This window comes from Scyliorhinus canicula, chromosome 29 (genome assembly GCF_902713615.1).
Source record: "Scyliorhinus canicula chromosome 29, sScyCan1.1, whole genome shotgun sequence".
Taxonomy (NCBI): domain Eukaryota; kingdom Metazoa; phylum Chordata; class Chondrichthyes; order Carcharhiniformes; family Scyliorhinidae; genus Scyliorhinus; species Scyliorhinus canicula.
In genome coordinates this window covers 8935504-8953936 of record NC_052174.1, presented here as the reverse complement: position 1 = coordinate 8953936, position 18433 = coordinate 8935504, and the positions used below count along the sequence as shown (strand labels likewise).

General features: G+C 50.4%; 1 protein-coding gene across 1 annotated transcript; it reads left to right on the top strand.

Annotated features, from left to right (window-relative positions):
- The first annotated feature begins 967 nt into the window (after positions 1 to 967).
- LOC119958299 lies at positions 968 to 16180 on the top strand. Its single transcript, XM_038786733.1, has 2 exons — positions 968 to 1068; positions 8144 to 16180. Exon 2 carries the CDS (start codon positions 8146 to 8148, stop codon positions 15562 to 15564), a length of 7419 nt encoding a protein of 2472 aa, XP_038642661.1. The 5' UTR covers positions 968 to 1068; positions 8144 to 8145; the 3' UTR covers positions 15565 to 16180.
- The last annotated feature ends 2253 nt before the right edge of the window (positions 16181 to 18433 follow it).

Here is an 18433-nt window from a genome sequence, read left to right as displayed (position 1 = left end):
TTGAGCGGTAGACTTTAAAACTGACACAAATAAAGTTCTTCACCCAAGAAGCGCAGTCTGTCGATTAATATACAGTGCGGCGACGCATAAATATATTGACAAAGTACAGATCCATCAAGATGTTGGTCACCTGGGAGAGGGGGAAGTTGCGGAGACCTGGACGGACGACTGTTAGAAAGGACACGCTTGCCACTGGAATAGACATGGAAAAAAAATGGGGAAGAGCTAGGGGGGAAAACAGGGTGGAGAGTCTGGAGTGAAGCACCGAACAGGGCAACTCCCCTCCTCCCGTGCTAAGCCTCCGGCTCGCCCCCCCCCCCGCCCCTCTCTCCCCCCCCCCCCCCCCCCCCCCCCACGGGAGCTGGCAGACGTGTCGGAATTTCTCCAGCTGGAGATGATCAAATTCGCCACCAACTTGGTCCAGGACCTGTTCGATTCCGACAGCCAATACAGCAGAGGGATGGGGGGGGGGTGAATAATTGGGGGGGGGGGGGGAGGAAGGAGGTTTAGCACAGTGGGCTAAACAGATGGCTTGCAATGCAGAACAAGGCCTGGGTTCGATTCCCGTACCAGCCTCCCCGAACAGGCGCCGGAATGTGGCGACTGGGGGCTTTTCACAGTAACTTCATTTGAAGCCTACTCGTGACAATAAGCCATTAAAATAAAGAGTTGGGCTTTTTTTTTTCCAATGCCTGGTAAGTTGTCGAGATTTGGTTATTTTTTTTTAAACTTCATTGTGTATAAAGTGAAAATCTCGAATGAAAATATATATATCAAAACATAATTGCCTGCTGGCCTGTTTTGTGTTGTTGTCTGAAAGCGATACTCGACGTCCCGTGCGTTTTCTCATACTTCCTTCTGTCAGTGAAGTCGCCGATAAGTGCTGTGGGTTTGGGAGGAAGGGGGTGTGGGCGAGAGATAAAAGTGGAGAGCTCAGCATTCTCCTGGCTGCTTCGATGCCCGGGGAGGTCTCGTGTCCCGCTGTCTCTCTCCCGTGAAGCCCTTCACGTTTCCGCGCAGGCGACCTTGGAGCAGTGCAGAGTGGTCTCGGCTGGAGAACAGGCCTCGGTAAGCATGCGACCTACCTTCCGCGATGTCTTTGCTCTGAAGGTGCGGGAGATAAGGACTGGACAAAGCTCTCGGAGTCTCCGTTAGACCAGATATGTCGAGACTGCAGCCCCTCTTACTCTGTCCCCGGGGGATTGCAGTTCTGCAGCGCAATGAGAAAGGCAGACTTGCATTTGGGGCAGCAGGGTAGCATGGTGGTTAGCATAAATGCTTCACAGCTCCAGGGTCCCAGGTTCGATTCCCGGCTGGGTCACTGTCTGTGTGGAGTCTGCACGTCCTCCCCGTGTCTGCGTGGGTTTCCTCCGGGTGCTCCGGTTTCCTCCCACAGTCCAAAGATGTGCGGGTTAGGGTGGACTGGCCGTGCTAAATTGCCCGTAGTGTCATAGAACATAGAACAGTACAGCACAGAACAGGCCCTTCGGCCCTCGATGTTGTGCCGAGCAATGATCACCCTACTCAAACCCACGTATCCACCCTATACCCGTAACCCAACAACCCCCCCCCTTAACCTTACATTTTAGGACACTACGGGCAATTTAGCATGGCCAATCCACCTAACCCGCACATCTTTGGACTGTGGGAGGAAACCGGAGCACCCGGAGGAAACCCACGCACACACGGGGAGGACGTGCAGACTCCACACAGACAGTGACCCAGCCGGGAATCGAACCTGGGACCCTGGAGCTGTGAAGCATTTATGCTGACCACCATGCTACCGTGAGGCCCCGAAAGGGCCTACCGTGAGGTCCTAAAAAGTAAGGTTGGGGGGGGGTTGTTGGGTTACGGGTATAAGGTGGATACGTGGGTTTGAGTAGGGTGATCATTGCTCGGCACAACATCGAGGGCCGAAGGGCCTGTTCTGTGCTGTACTGTTCTATGTTCTATTACCGTACTGAATACCCAATTCATTTTTTCCAATTTATCCTGGCCAATCCCTGCACATTTTTGGGTTGTGGGGGCGAAACCCACGCAGGCACGTGGAGAATGTGCAAACTCCACACTGACAGTGACCCGTTGCCGGGATTGAATCCGGGTCCTTGGCGCCGTGAGGCAGCAGTGCTAACCACTGCGCCTCCACAGCCTTGAATGTTAAGATGTGCCAAGTGCCCACCCAGGTACTTTGTAAAGGATGTGAGGCAACCCGCCTCTACCCCCACCCTCCCAGGCCGTGCGTTCCAGACCCTCACCACCCTCTGGGCGAAAACGTTCTTTCTCACACCTCCCCCCCCCCTAAACCTCCCGCCCCTCACCTTGAACCCGCATCCCCCTCGTAACTGACCCTTCAATTGAGAGGAATGGCTGCTCCCTATCCACCCTGTCCGTGTCCCTCATAATCTTGTCCACCTCGATCAGGTCACCCCCTCAGTCTCTGCTCCAGCGGAAACAACCCAAGCCCATCCAACCTCTCCCCATAACTGAAACGTTCCATCCCAGGCAACATCCTGGTGAATCCCCTCTGCACCCCCTCCAGTCCGTTAGTGATGGAAAGGGATAAGTATACCCCGCAGGGCAAGAGTTATAGCTGGGGGAAGGGCAATTATGATGCCATTAGACATGACTTAGGATGTGTTGGTTGGAGAAGTAGGCTGCAAGGGTTGGGCACACTGGATATGTGGAGCTTGTTCAAGGAACAGCTATTGCATGTTCTTGATAAGTACGTACCAGTCAGGCAGGGAGGAAGGGGTCGAGCGAGGGAATCGTGGTTTACCAAAGAAGTGGAATCTCTTGTTAAGAGGAAGAAGGAGGCCTATGTGAAGATGAGGCGTGAAGTTTCAGTTGGGGCGCTTGATAGTTACAAGGAAGCGAGGAAGGATCTAAAGAGAGAGCTGAGACGAGCAAGGAGGGGACATGAGAAGTCTTTGGCAGGTAGGATCAAGGAAAACCCAAAAGCTTTCTATAGGTATGTCAGGAATAAAAGAATGACTAGGGTAAGAGTAGGGCCAGTCAAGGACAGTGGTGGGAAGTTGTGTGTGGAGGCTGAGGAGATAAGCGAGATACTAAATGAATACTTTTCGTCAGTATTCACTCAAGAAAAAGATAATATTGTGGAGGAGAATGCTGAGACCCAGGCTATTAGAATAGATGGCATTGAGGTGCGTAGGGAAGAAGTGTTGGCAATTCTGGACAAGGTGAAAATAGATAAGTCCCCGGGGCCGGATGGGATTTATCCTAGGATTCTCTGGGAAGCCAGGGAAGAGATTGCTGAGCCTTTGGCTTTGATTTTTAGGTCATCATTGGCTACAGGAATAGTGCCAGAGGACTGGAGGATAGCAAATGTGGTCCCTTTGTTCAAGAAGGGGAGTAGAGATAACCCCGGTAACTATAGGCCGGTGAGCCTAACGTCTGTGGTGGGTAAGGTCTTGGAGAGGATTATAAAAGATACGATTTATAATCATCTAGATAGGAATAATATGATTAGGGATAGTCAGCATGGTTTGTGAAGGGTAGGTCATGCCTCACAAACCTTATCGAGTTCTGTGAGAAGGTGACTGAACAGGTAGACGAGGGTAGAGCAGTTGATGTGGTGTATATGGATTTCAGTAAAGCGTTTGATAAGGTTCCCCACGGTCGGCTATTGCAGAAAATACGGAGGCTGGGGATTGAGGGTGATTTAGAGATGTGGATCAGAAATTGGCTAGTTGAAAGAAGACAGAGAGTGGTAGTTGATGGGAAATGTTCAGAATGGAGTTCAGTTACGAGTGGCGTACCACAAGGATCTGTTCTGGGGCCGTTGCTGTTTGTCATTTTTATAAATGACTTAGAGGAGGGCGCAGAAGGATGGGTGAGTAAATTTGCAGACGACACTAAAGTCGGTGGAGTTGTAGACAGTGCGGAAGGATGTTGTAGGTTACAGAGGGACATAGATAAGCTGCAGAGCCGGGCTGAGAGGTGGCAAATGGAGTTTAATGTGGAGAAGTGTGAGGTGATTCACTTTGGAAAGAATAACAGGAATGCGGAATATTTGGCTAATGGTAAAATTCTTGGTAGTGTGGATGAGCAGAGGGATCTCGGTGTCCATGTACATAGATCCCTGAAAGTTGCCACCCAGGTTGATAGGGTTGTGAAGAAGGCCTATGGTGTGTTGGCCTTTATTGGTAGAGGGATTGAGTTCCGGAGCCATGAGGTCATGTTGCAGCTGTACAAAACTCTGGTACGGCCGCATTTGGAGTATTGCGTACAGTTCTGGTCGCCTCATTATAGGAAGGACGTGGAAGCTTTGGAACGGGTGCAGAGGAGATTTACCAGGATGTTGCCTGGTATGGAGGGAAAATCTTATGAGGAAAGGCTGATGGACTTGAGGTTGTTTTCGTTAGAGAGAAGGTTAAGAGGTGACTTAATAGAGGCATACAAAATGATCAGAGGGTTAGATAGGGTGGACAGCGAGAGCCTACTCCCGCGGATGGAGGTGGCTAGCACGAGGGGACATAGCCTTAAATTGAGGGGTAATAGATATAGGACAGAGGTCAGAGGTAGGTTTTTTACGCAAAGAGTGGTGAGGCCGTGGAATGCCCTACCTGCAACAGTAGTGAACTCGCCAACATTGAGGGCATTTAAAAGTTTATTGGATAAGCATATGGATGATAAGGGCATAGTGTAGGTTAGATGGCCTTTAGATTTTTTTCCATGTCGGTGCAACATCGAGGGCCGAAGGGCCTGTACTGCGCTGTATCGTTCTATGTTCTATGTTCTATGTCCTTCTGCTAGATGCTGTTTAGCACTGGGCTAAATCGCTGGCTTTTCAAGCAGGCCAGCAGCACGGTTCGATCCCCGGACAGGCGCCGGAATGTGGCGACTAGGGGCTTTTCACAGTAACTTCATTTGAAGCCTACCCGTGACAAGAAGCCATTTTCATTTCATTTCATTTTCATGTGGCGATGAGAGCTACACCCAGAGCTCCAGCCGTGTGTCCCGTCTACAAGATGCCCCGCAGCAACTCACCAAGGCTCCTTAGGCAGCACCTTCCAAACCCACGGCCTCTACCATCTAGAAGGACAAGAGTAGCAGATACCTGGGAACCCCACCCACCTGGAGGTTCCCCTCCAAGTCACTCCCCACCCCGACTGGGAAATATATCGGCCGCTCCTTCACTGGCGCTGGGGGCAAAATCCTGGAGCTGCCTCCCTAACAGCACGGTGGGTGTACCTACACCTCAGGGACTGCAGCGGGTTCAAGAAGGTGGCTCCCTCACCCACCTTCTCAAGAGCAATTCTGGGTGGGCTATAAATGGCCGAGGTAGCTGGTGAACTAATTTAAGAAAGGCGTGTGGCGTGGAGGGGAACCTCCAGGTGGGTGGGGTTCCCAGGTATCTGCTGCTCTTGCCCTTCTAGATGGTAGAGGTCACGGGTTTAGAAGGTGCTGTGGAAGACTCCTTGACAAGTCGCTGCAGTAGATGGTGGCTAAAGAGGTTTATCACACTTACCTTAGTGACCTGATTTGACGTGTCTGAGATACGTCAAACTGGCTCCATTATCACCCTTTGGCACGTGTTGAGTGGGGCCGATAATCAGGCCAAATCAGGCCTGGGTCGATGCCGAGCAATGGGCCGACCTCTTGGCCATCAGAAGCTTCTGGGCTCGAGTCTCGCTCCAGGGCTCATAATCCAGGCCGTTCACTCCCACGTTCAGCGCCAAGAGAGCGCTGCACTGACGGAGGAGCCACCTCTTGGGTGAGATGTTAGGCCGAGGTCTCGCCCGCCTGTCCCGAGTAGAAGGCCCATCCCGAGGAGCTGATCCCGAAAACCAGCCTGGTGGCCAGGCCCAGATTGGAGCCTCGGCCACCCAAGTAGCCAACGTCCTCCAGCAAACAGCAACGAGACGACGGCTGGATCATCTGTTTTCAGTTTAGTTGCTTGAGGCCCAGGGCACCAGAGCTAGCTGCGGTCTGACTAAGTTATCTCCTTCCTCCGATACCGTGACAGGATCAGAATTGGAATGTCAGCTCACTGACTCATTTCCTTTCTTTGATATGCACAATTACAGCGATAAGATAGGGAATTGTTAAAACATTGAGCTCAGCTCTCTGCCTGCCCCAGATAAGATACATGGCTGCTACGATAGAGGACAGCCCTTCTGAGCTTACCCAAGACTCAGTAGCCAGTGTCCTCACTCGCTCCCCAGCCTTGTGTCCACTAGCTCCCGGTCTACCCAATTGGGCATCCATAGAATCACAGAATTGGCACACTGCAGAAGGAGGGCATTTGGCCCATTGGGTTCCGTTACCCCTCACCCCACCTTCTCACCATAACCCGGATTCTCCTCCCCCTTCACGATCCCAATCCCACTGGGAAGCCTGGATTGAAGCTGCCTCCTCCCCGCTCTCAGGCAGCGCCTTCCTGTGCCTAGCCCCTCGCTGGGTGAGAACGTTCCTCCTCCTGGCCCCGTCGCTTAACATAGAACATAGAACAGTACAGCACAGAACAGGCCCTTCGGCCCTCGATGTTGTGCCGAGCAATGATCACCCTACTCAAACCCACGTATCCACCCTATACCCGTTTGCTTGTTTTAATAACCACTTCAGATCTGTGTCCCTCTCGTCCTCGAGCCTGATGGGGGACACTTGCTCTCGATACTGTTCAGATTCCACTCATCGTTTTGAAGAGCTCAATCCAAATCCCTCCCCGGATCAGCTCTCCCTATCCCTGTAGCCTTCCCTGCTCTGGGATCTGTGCGCCTCACCTAATTCGGGAATCTTCCGCATTCCTGATTTACATCCCTTAAATTGGCCACAGCCCTCTCCCTCCTTTTCTCCCCAGCTTTCTCTCCATCTCTCTCTCCATCTCCCTCTCTCTTTCTCCCCATCTCCCTCTCCATCTCCCTCTCCTTTTCACTTTTCATCTTCCTCTCCCTCTCTCTCTCCATCTCCGTCTCCCTTTCTCCCCATCTCTCTCTCCATCTCCCCATCTCTGTCCCTCTCTTCCCCATCTCTCCCTCTCTCTATCCCCCCGTCTCTCACTCTCCCACACATCTCTCTCCTCACCTTTCTCTCCCCCACCTCTCTCTCCCCACATCTCTTTCTTTCTCTCCCCATCTCTCCCTCTCTCTCCCCCCCCCCACCTCTCTATCCCCATCTCTCCTTCCCCATCTCTCTCTCCTTCCCTATCTCTCTCTCCCCCATCTCTCTCTCCCCACTTCTCTCTCTCCCCATCTCTCTTTCTCACCTAATCTCACTTCCCCATCTCACCCCATTTCTCTCTCTCCTCTCTCCTTCTCTCTGTCTCCCCACCTCTCTCTCCCCCATCTCTCTCTCCCTCATCTCTCTCCCTTATCTCTCCCTCCCACCCAATTTCTCTCAACCCAGTTCTCTCTCACCCCATCTCTCCCTCCTTCCACATCTCTCTCTCTCTCTTCCCCATCTCTCTCTCCTCCATCTCTCTCTCCTCCATCTCTCTCTCTCCTCCATCTCTCTCTCTCTCTCTCCTCCATCTCTATCACTCTCTCCACTGATTCTCTCTCTCTCTCTCTCTCTCCCTCCCCTCTCTCTCTCTCTCTCTCTCTCTCCCCCTCCCTCTCTCCCTCCAGTCAGCTCCTCGAACCCTGTCCCTCCATCCAATCAGTTTGTGACTAATCTGTCTCCGGCCTTGGATGAGAATAAAGGAGGCGGAGATGGAAACCTTCGAGGTTCCCTGTGCCAGTCCGAGGCAGCAAGGTCAGAGTGGGATTTGTGAATGTGAGCGACGAAGGCCTCTGGAGTCGAAGAGCCCAGAGCCACTCCCTCAGCAGACGCGCAGAATGGTCACTCGCAACAATTGCAGACAGGCCCTCAATATGTTGACCCCTGACCCACTCTTCTGTTGGGATGTCAATGACCAAGGTTTGTTCGGTTAATAGACAGGCAATTAGGAAATAGTGAAGTGATAGTCAGCATCTTCTGGTGTTTTCTGGTTTAGCACAGGGCTAAATCGCTGGCTTCGAAAGCAGACCAAGGCAGGCCAGCAGTGCGGGTTCAATTCCCGTACCAGCCTCCCCGAACAGGCGCCGGAATGTGGCGACTAGGGGCTTTCACAGTAACTTCGTTTGAAGCCTACGTGTGACAGTTAGCGATTTTCATCTCATTTTTTTCTGCTCTTCATTTGCAGGAATGTGGCTGTTGAAGATGTTATACTTGCAAACCCTCTATCCTCTGTACCTATCATCTTTTTCCCCATCAGAATACCAATGTGAGATGCAAGGGAAGACAGAAACTGACTGTGGCCATCAGTCCCTTGTGTCCATCCCTCATTCTCTCTCAAACGAGACAGAGACCCTCTTATTGAACGTCAACAGCTTCACCAATGTCTCTTTAAGCTCGTTAAAAAGTCTCGCCAACCTCAAAGAACTCATCCTCTCCGACAACCAGATTGAACGCTTTGACCCGGACTATTCACTCCCATTGGAAACATTGGACCTCTCATCTAACTCCTTGACCAGCGTTCCCAACTTCAGCAACCTCACCACACTCAGAATCCTAACCCTCGATCACAATAAGATTCCTGATCTCCCCGAGGGAGCGTTCGATGACTTGTTGGCCCTGGAAGAGCTGAGTCTCAGAGGGAACACAATCCGGGTTATTCCCGCGCACATCTTTGACCCTCTGGAGGAACTCAGAAATGTATTCCTGTCTGGAAACAGAATTGAGAAATTCCCTGAAAACTCATTCCTCAAAACTCACAATCTGGACAAATTTGACATCTCAAACAATAATCTAAGAACAATCCCTCAAGACTTTGTGATTCTCTCGGCATCTTACATCCATCTTTACAATAACCCGTGGCACTGTGATTGTGACACTGTGCGAATATTGAGAGATTGGATTAGTAAAATTGATGGTAACATTTACAATAGTGAAGGTGTATCCGACTCCAGGAGTGTTGTTTGTCAGACACCAACAGTTTGGAAAGGGATTCCGATTATCGATCTCCCCTTTGACCAAACCTGTCCCATTGTGACAACAATCGGAATGATCCCTCAGACACCCACAGAGACGCTAAGATCCCAAGTGAGACCTGTCAACACCTACTTGCTAAAGACATCTCCTACCCTGGAGATTTGTCCTCCATTCACGGATCTACAAGGGAAGAGAGGAACCAATTGTAGCCATCAGTCCCTTGTGTCCATCCCTCATTCTCTGTCACAGGAGACAGAGATCCTCTTATTGAATGACAACAACCTCACGTCCGTCTCCTTAACCTCGTTTAAAAGTCTCTCAAAGCTAAAGGAACTCACTCTCACCAACAACCAGATTCAACATTTTGATCCGGACTACTCACTCCCATTGGAAAAGTTGGAGATCTCGTCTAACTCCTTAACCAGCCTTCCCAACTTCAGCAACCTCACCACACTCAGAGTCCTAATCCTCGATCACAATAAGATTCCTGATCTCCCCGAGGGAGCGTTCGATGACTTGTTGGCCCTGGAAGAGCTGAGTCTCAGAGGGAACACAATCCGGGTTATTCCCGAGCAGATCTTTGACCGTCTGGAGGAAATCACCGTTGTAATCCTGTCTGGAAACAGAATTGAGAAATTCCCTGGAAACCCACTCCATAATGCGGAAAATCTGGACAAATTTGACATCTCAAACAATAATCTGAGAACAATTCCTGCAGACTTTGTAAATCTCTTTCCACCTTACATCTATCTTTACAATAACCCGTGGCACTGTGATTGTGACACTGTGCGAATATTTAGTGATTGGATTAATGAGATTGAGGATAGCATATACAATAGTGAAGGTGTATCCGACTCCAGGAGTGTTGTTTGTCGGACACCAATAGTTTGGAAAGGGATTCCGATTATCGATCTCCCCTTTGACCAAATCTGTCCCATTGTGACAACAATCGGAATGATCCCTCAGACACCCACAGAGACAGAAAGACCCCAAGTGAGCACTGTCAACACCTACTTGTTAAAGACATCTCCTAGCCTGGAGATTTGTCCTCCATTTACTGATCTGCAAGGGAAGAGAGGAACCAATTGTAGCCATCAGTCCCTTGTGTCCATCCCGCATTCTCTGTCACAGGACACAGAGATCCTCTTATTGAATGACAACAACCTCACGTCCGTCTCCTTAACCTCGTTTAAAAGTCTCTCAAAGCTAAAGGACCTCGATCTCTCCAACAACCAGATTCAACATTTTGATCCGGACTACTCACTCCCATTGGAAAAGTTGGAGATCTCCTCTAACTCCTTGACCAGCATTCCCAACTTCAGCAACCTCACCACACTCAGAATCCTAACCCTCGATCACAATAAGATTCCTGATCTCCCCGAGGGAGCGTTCGATGACTTGTTGGCCCTGGAAGAGCTGAGTCTCAGAGGGAACACAATCCGGGTTATTCCCGAGCACATCTTTGACCGTCTGGAGGAAATCACCGTTGTAATCCTGTCTGGAAACAGAATTGAGAAATTCCCTGGAAACCCACTCCATAATGCGGAAAATCTGGACAAATTTGACATCTCAAGCAATAATCTAAGAACAATTCCTGCAGACTTTGTAAATCTCTTTCCACCTTACATCTATCTTTACGATAACCCGTGGCACTGTGATTGTGACACTGTGCGAATATTTAGTGATTGGATTAATGAGATTGAGGATAGCATATACAATAGTGAAGGTGTGTCCAACTCCAGTAGTGTTGTTTGTCAGACACCAATAGTTTGGAAAGGGATTGCGATTATCGATCTCCCCTTTGACCAAATCTGTCCCATTGTGACAACAATCGGAATGATCCCTCAGACACCCACAGAGACAGAAAGACCCCAAGTGAGCACTGTCAACACCTACTTGTTAAAGACATCTCCTACCCTGGAGATTTGTCCTCCATTCACTGATCTGCAAGGGAAGAGAGGAACCAATTGTAGCCATCAGTCCCTTGTGTCCATCCCTCATTCTCTGTCACAGGACACAGAGATCCTCTTATTGAATGACAACAACCTCACGTCCGTCTCCTTAACCTCGTTTAAAAGCCTCTCAAAGCTAAAGGAACTCAATCTCACCAACAACCAGATTCAACATTTTGATCCGGACTACTCACTCCCATTGGAAAAGTTGGAGATCTCGTCTAACTCCTTAACCACAATTCCCAACTTCAGCAACCTCACCACACTCAGAATCCTAATCCTCGATCACAATAAGATTCCTGATCTCCCCGAGGGAGCGTTCGATGACTTGTTGGCCCTGGAAGAGCTGAGTCTCAGAGGGAACACAATCCGGGTTATTCCCGAGCACATCTTTGACCGTCTGGAGGAAATCACCGTTGTAATCCTGTCTGGAAACAGAATTGAGAAATTCCCTGGAAACCCACTCCATAATGCGGAAAATCTGGACAAATTTGACATCTCAAGCAATAATCTAAGAACAATTCCTGCAGACTTTGTAAATCTCTTTCCACCTTACATCTATCTTTACGATAACCCGTGGCACTGTGATTGTGACACTGTGCGAATATTTAGTGATTGGATTAATGAGATTGAGGATAGCATATACAATAGTGAAGGTGTATCCGAATCCAGGAGTGTTGTTTGTCAGACACCAACAGTTTGGAATGGGACTGCGATTATCGATCTCCCCTTTGACCAAATCTGTCCCATTGTGACAACAATCGGAATGATCCCTCAGACACCCACAGTGACAGACAGACCCCAAGTGAGACCTGTCAACACCTACTTGTTAAAGACATCTCCTAGCCTGGAGATTTGTCCTCCATTTACTGATCTGCAAGGGAAGAGAGGAACCAATTGTAGCCATCAGTCCCTTGTGTCCATCCCGCATTCTCTGTCACAGGACACAGAGATCCTCTTATTGAATGACAACAACCTCACGTCCGTCTCCTTAACCTCGTTTAAAAGTCTCTCAAAGCTAAAGGACCTCGATCTCTCCAACAACCAGATTCAACATTTTGATCCGGACTACTCACTCCCATTGGAAAAGTTGGAGATCTCCTCTAACTCCTTGACCAGCGTTCCCAACTTCAGCAACCTCACCACACTCAGAATCCTAATCCTCGATCACAATAAGATTCCTGATCTCCCCGAGGGAGCGTTCGATGACTTGTTGGCCCTGGAAGAGCTGAGCCTCAGAGGGAACACAATCCGGGTTATTCCCGAGCAGATCTTTGACCGTCTGGAGGAAATCACCGTTGTAATCCTGTCTGGAAACAGAATTGAGAAATTCCCTGGAAACCCACTCCATAATGCGGAAAATCTGGACAAATTTGACATCTCAAACAATAATCTGAGAACAATTCCTGCAGACTTTGTAAATCTCTTTCCACCTTACATCTATCTTTACGATAACCCGTGGCACTGTGATTGTGACACTGTGCGAATATTTAGTGATTGGATTAATGAGATTGAGGATAGCATATACAATAGTGAAGGTGTATCCGACTCCAGGAGTGTTGTTTGTCGGACACCAATAGTTTGGAAAGGGATTGCGATTATCGATCTCCCCTTTGACCAAATCTGTCCCATTGTGACAACAATCGGAATGATCCCTCAGACACCCACAGAGACAGACAGACCCCAAGTGAGCACTGTCAACACCTACTTGTTAAAGACATCTCCTAGCCTGGAGATTTGTCCTCCATTCACTGATCTGCAAGGGAAGAGAGGAACCAATTGTAGCCATCAGTCCCTTGTGTCCATCCCTCATTCTCTGTCACAGGAGACAGAGATCCTCTTATTGAATGACAACAACCTCACGTCCGTCTCCTTAACCTCGTTTAAAAGTCTCTCAAAACTCAGGGACCTCGATCTCTCCAACAACCAGATTCAACATTTTGATCCGGACTACTCACTCCCATTGGAAAAGTTGGAGATCTCCTCTAACTCCTTGACCAGCGTTCCCAACTTCAGCAACCTCACCACACTCAGAATCCTAACCCTCGATCACAATAAGATTCCTGATCTCCCCGAGGGAGCGTTCGATGACTTGTTGGCCCTGGAAGAGCTGAGTCTCAGAGGGAACACAATCCGGGTTATTCCCGAGCAGATCTTTGACCGTCTGGAGGAAATCACCGTTGTAATCCTGTCTGGAAACAGAATTGAGAAATTCCCTGGAAACCCACTCCATAATGCGGAAAATCTGGACAAATTTGACATCTCAAACAATAATCTGAGAACAATTCCTGCAGACTTTGTAAATCTCTTTCCACCTTACATCTATCTTTACGATAACCCGTGGCACTGTGATTGTGACACTGTGCGAATATTTAGTGATTGGATTAATGAGATTGAGGATAGCATATACAATAGTGAAGGTGTATCCGACTCCAGGAGTGTTGTTTGTCGGACACCAATAGTTTGGAAAGGGATTCCGATTATCGATCTCCCCTTTGACCAAATCTGTCCCATTGTGACAACAATCGGAATGATCCCTCAGACACCCACAGAGACAGAAAGACCCCAAGTGAGACCTGTCAACACCTACTTGTTAAAGACATCTCCTACCCTGGAGATTTGTCCTCCATTCACTGATCTGCAAGGGAAGAGAGGAACCAATTGTAGCCATCAGTCCCTTGTGTCCATCCCTCATTCTCTGTCACAGGACACAGAGATCCTCTTATTGAATGACAACAACCTCACGTCCGTCTCCTTAACCTCGTTTAAAAGTCTCTCAAAGCTAAAGGAACTCGATCTCACCACCAACCAGATTCAACATTTTGATCCGGACTACTCACTCCCATTGGAAAAGTTGGAGATCTCGTCTAACTCCTTAACCAGCCTTCCCAACTTCAGCAACCTCACCACACTCAGAGTCCTAATCCTCGATCACAATAAGATTCCTGATCTCCCCGAGGGAGCGTTCGATGACTTGTTGGCCCTGGAAGAGCTGAGTCTCAGAGGGAACACAATCCGGGTTATTCCCGAGCAGATCTTTGACCCTCTGGGTAATCTCAAACATTTAATCCTGTCTGCAAACAGAATTGGGCAACTCCCTGAAAACTCATTCCTTAAAGCTCAAACTCTGGACAAATTTGACATCTCAAACAATAATCTAAGATCTATTCCTCAAGACTTCATGAATCTCTCTGCACCTTACATTTACCTTTACAATAACCCGTGGCACTGTGATTGTGACACTGTGCGAGTATTGAGAGATTGGATTAGTAAAATTGATGGTAACATTTACAATAGTGAAGGTGAGTCTGACTCCAGGAGTGTTGTTTGTCAGACACCAACAGTTTGGAAAGGGATTGCGATTATCGACCTCCCCTTTGACCAAATCAGTCCCATTGTGACAACAATCGGAATGATCCCTCAGACACCCACAGTGACGCTAAGATCCCAAGTGAGACCTGTCAACACCTACTTGCTAAAGACATCTCCTACTCTGGAGATTTGTCCTCCATTCACTGATCTGCAAGGGAAGAGAGGATCCAATTGTAGCCATCAGTCCCTTGTGTCCATCCCTCATTCTCTGTCACAGGACACAGAGATCCTCTTATTGAATGACAACAACCTCACGTCCGTCTCCTTAACCTCGTTTAAAAGCCTCTCAAAGCTAAAGGAACTCAATCTCACCAACAACCAGATTCAACATTTTGATCCGGACTACCCACTCCCATTGGAAAAGTTGGAGATCTCGTCTAACTCCTTAACCAGCCTTCCCAACTTCAGCAACCTCACCACACTCAGAATCCTAATCCTCGATCACAATAAGATTCCTGATCTCCCCGAGGGAGCGTTCGATGACTTGTTGGCCCTGGAAGAGCTGAGTCTCAGAGGGAACATAATCCGGGTTATTCCCGAGCAGATCTTTGACCGTCTGGGGGAACTCAGATACCTAATCCTGTCTGGGAACAGAATCCAGAGCCTCCCCAATAACCCATTGACCTTCCGAAGGAATCTGACAGCCTTGGACGTCTCCAATAACGAGCTGAGAACCATCCCTCGGGAACTGTTCGAGAGGGATCCTGGGCTTTGCCTCCATTTACATGGCAACCCCTGGCATTGTGATTGTGACATTCAATACGTGACTAGGTGGATGAAGCTGACTGAGGGAAAGAAGGCCTGTGGTGAAGGAGCCTTCAATGATACTGGTGTCCATTGTAACAGCCCCCCACACATGGGAGGGCTGCCTCTCGTTCAGCTTGACCCATCGGTCTTCTGCACTGCCAGCACGTCTGGCCAGGTGACCCCGACAACCCTCCGCAGCCCTGGCACGCGGCTCACCAGTCAATCCCATCTAGGCGCTGGCAGTCCTGAAGGTGCCGTTAAACACAGGGGGCATGGATTGGGCCTCCTCGAGGCGCTGAGCGATTGGGGCTCGTGTTGTTTCCTACTCTTCCTCCTGCACTGCCTCTCGCTCGGCCTCCTGCTCTTGTCGAGCTGCCTCCTCCTGTTCTGCACCGTCCGCTTCCACCGCAGGTGCTACGCGCCCATGAAGCGCCGGGCCCAGGCACCCTTTGGCATCAGGCTCGTGCGGTACAGCTTGCTGGGCCCCCAGCCTTGCCAGATCTATCCCTCCCCCGACGGGCAGCCGGATGGAATCACTGACAGTGGGTCAGCCACCGGATGATATCTTAGCCCCTCCCCCCAACCCCCCACACGTTCGAGGGGAGGGGGGTCTCCTCACGAACGGACTGAGCCCTCCCTCGGCCCTCAAGCCTGGTTCCCCCCTTCGATACGATCATCGCTGATCCAATTGTGCAGCCTTCCTGCCGACACCCTGATAACCTTTCACCCCCCCCCGGTAACCTTTCACCCCCCCTCGTTAATCGAGGATCTATCCAGCTCCGCCTCAAAAACATTCCAAGATTCCGCTTCCGCCGCCTTTTGAGGAAGAGAGTTCCGGAGACTCCGCCCTCTGAGGGAACATATTTCTCCTCATCTCCGTCTTAAAGGGGCCACCCCCTTATTTTTAAACGGTGACCCTCCCAGTTCTCCCACCAGAGGAAACGTCCTCTCCACATCCCCCCCCCCCTGTCGACACCCCCTCAGGATATTAAAGGTTTTGATCGAGTCGCCTCTCACTCTTCAAACTCCAGCGGATACAAACCCAACCTCTTCATCCTTCCCTCATCAGACAACCCGCCCATTCCCGGGATCAGTCGGGTAAACCTTCTCTGAAGGCATACAGCATGCTTGCCTTCATCGGACGGGGTATTGAGTACAAGAGTCGGCAGGTCATGTTACAGTTGTATAGGACTTTGGTTAGGCCACATTTGGAATACTGCGTGCAGTTCTGGTCGCCACATTACCAGAAGGATGTGGATGCCTTGGAGAGGGTGCAGAGGAGGTTCACCAGGATGTTGCCTGGTATGGAGGGTGCTAGCTATGAAGAAAGGTTGAGTAGATTAGGATTGTTTTCGTTGGAAAGACGGAGGTTGAGGGGGGACCTGATTGAGGTCTACAAAATTATGAGAGGTATGGACAGGATGGATAGCAACGAGCTTTTCCCAAGAGTGGGGGTGTCAGTTACAAGGGGTCACGATTTGAAGGTGAGAGGGGAAAGTTTAAGGGAGATGTGCGTGGAAGGTTTTTTACGCAGAGGGTGGTGGGTGCTTGGAACGCTTTACCAGCGGAGGTGGTAGAGGCGGGCACGATAGCATCATTTAAGAAGCATCTAGACAGATATATGAATGGGGGGGAACAGAGGGAAGTAGACCTTGGAAAATAGGAGACAGGTTTAGATAAAAGATCTGGATCGGCGCAGGCTGGGAGGGCCGAAGGGCCTGTTCCTGTGCTGTAATTTTCTTTGTTCTTTGAACTGCTTGCTGACGTATTTACAACTTCCCTTTGATAAGGAGACCGATACTTTCCACAACACCCCAGGCGTGGCCTCACTAGTATTCGGTGTGAGTGAATCGACACTAACCCAGGCAGCAGCGTCTCGAGACAGAAGTCTTCAAGGTCAAGCGCGCGTCTGAATTTACATATATGCAGATGAGGCTGGGCGGCCTTATTTACATATCGCTCGGGCCTCAGCTCCGAACGGCACGGCAGGGGATCCGGCTGGCCGAATGGCCTCTTTCCTCTACTGTACCGGTCAGTGTAAATTACAGGGTGGGTAGTAAGGTGTGTGTGGGGGGGGGGGGGGGGGTTTGCGAATGAGGCCTTTCGCTAATCCGGTCGGCGGAACATTACGTTCCCCAAGAGCAATGGGGTTGGTGGGCTGGTGGAAGTGGCGACGAGGAATTACATGAAAAGGAAATTGGATGGGGCCCCGAGGGAAATCGACTCGCAGGGTGATGGGGATGGACTCGTTGCTCGTTGGGGGGGGTGGGAGGGGGAGGCATCGAGGAATCGGGGAGGGATGGGACTGACCATGGATCGCCCTGGAGGAAGCCGCCACGGGCTCCGTGCGATTCCCGGTCTCCTTCGGCGCCGCATTTACCCGATCGCTCGGGTTACCATCGGCGCGTTCGGATTGAGCGATGGGCGTGGGGTGGGAGGGGGGGGGAGGAATTGATCCGAGGGGGTGGAATCACTGCTAAGTCCTCACGCCTCACAGTGACGCCTTTGACAGGAGCTCGTCTTTTACCTTCAGCAAGTTTATTCTTCAAACAGGATCTGGTGAGTTACAGCCTTCCTATCGGTCCCCACCCACAACCGTTGCTGCTGCCTCTATTTACACTCCGATATCTGAGTGAGATGGAGAGCCAATCAAACTAAATCAAAGGAACTGAGGCTTGAATTAAAGGGGCAGTCCGTTAAAGGCCTCAGACGCAAAACAAATCACAAATGGAACTTAAAAACATCAAATCTAAACATGATTAAGAGGGTCGCTAAGGCACCCTATCCACGTGGTGGCCATTAAGTACGGAAGGTCCCTGTGTATATTCTTCATTCAATGCTCATTGCCTGTCCTTCGCCGTTCCATTGTTTGAACAAGTCAAAGGGTGCCACCGCTGAGATGTTGACCCGACCGTGGTGCCATTTGGGGGAGGCAGCCCTGAGGGTCGGGGGGGTGGGGGGGGGTGGTATCCCAGTCGGTGTCTCCGGGTTCTAAGGCTGGGGTGCTGTGGAAGGAAGGAAGTCACACGAGCAGAGATTTATGTCACACGACCCGAAGCTCGGTCAATGGAGGAGGTTCCACGGAACGTCCTGAAGGGGGAGACAGTGAGGCCAAGAGGGTGAGGGAGGGGGACTTCCAGAGCATGTGCCCCTCGACCCCCTCTCCCCCCACCACCCACCCCACACCCGCCCCCCACACCCACCCATAGCTGGCTGAGAATTTGGCTGCCATTATCGGAGTGATAAAAATCGGGCGTGTGTCAGGGGCCGGAATAGGGGGAGCGCACTGGTCTCGAGGAGTTGTGGGACTGGAGGAGGTTACGGAGAAATGCTTGGGGGGGGGGATGTTGGGCGAGTACTGAGGGGGTGCTGCACTGTTGGAAGCTCCATCACCCTCAGCCAATATTGGTTGTGGGGGCGAGACCCACGCA

Excerpts from the sequence above, each read along its gene's own strand:
- LOC119958299 (XM_038786733.1), top strand. The coding sequence starts at position 8,146 with ATGTGGCTGTTGAAGATGTTATACTTGCAAACCCTCTATCCTCTGTAC.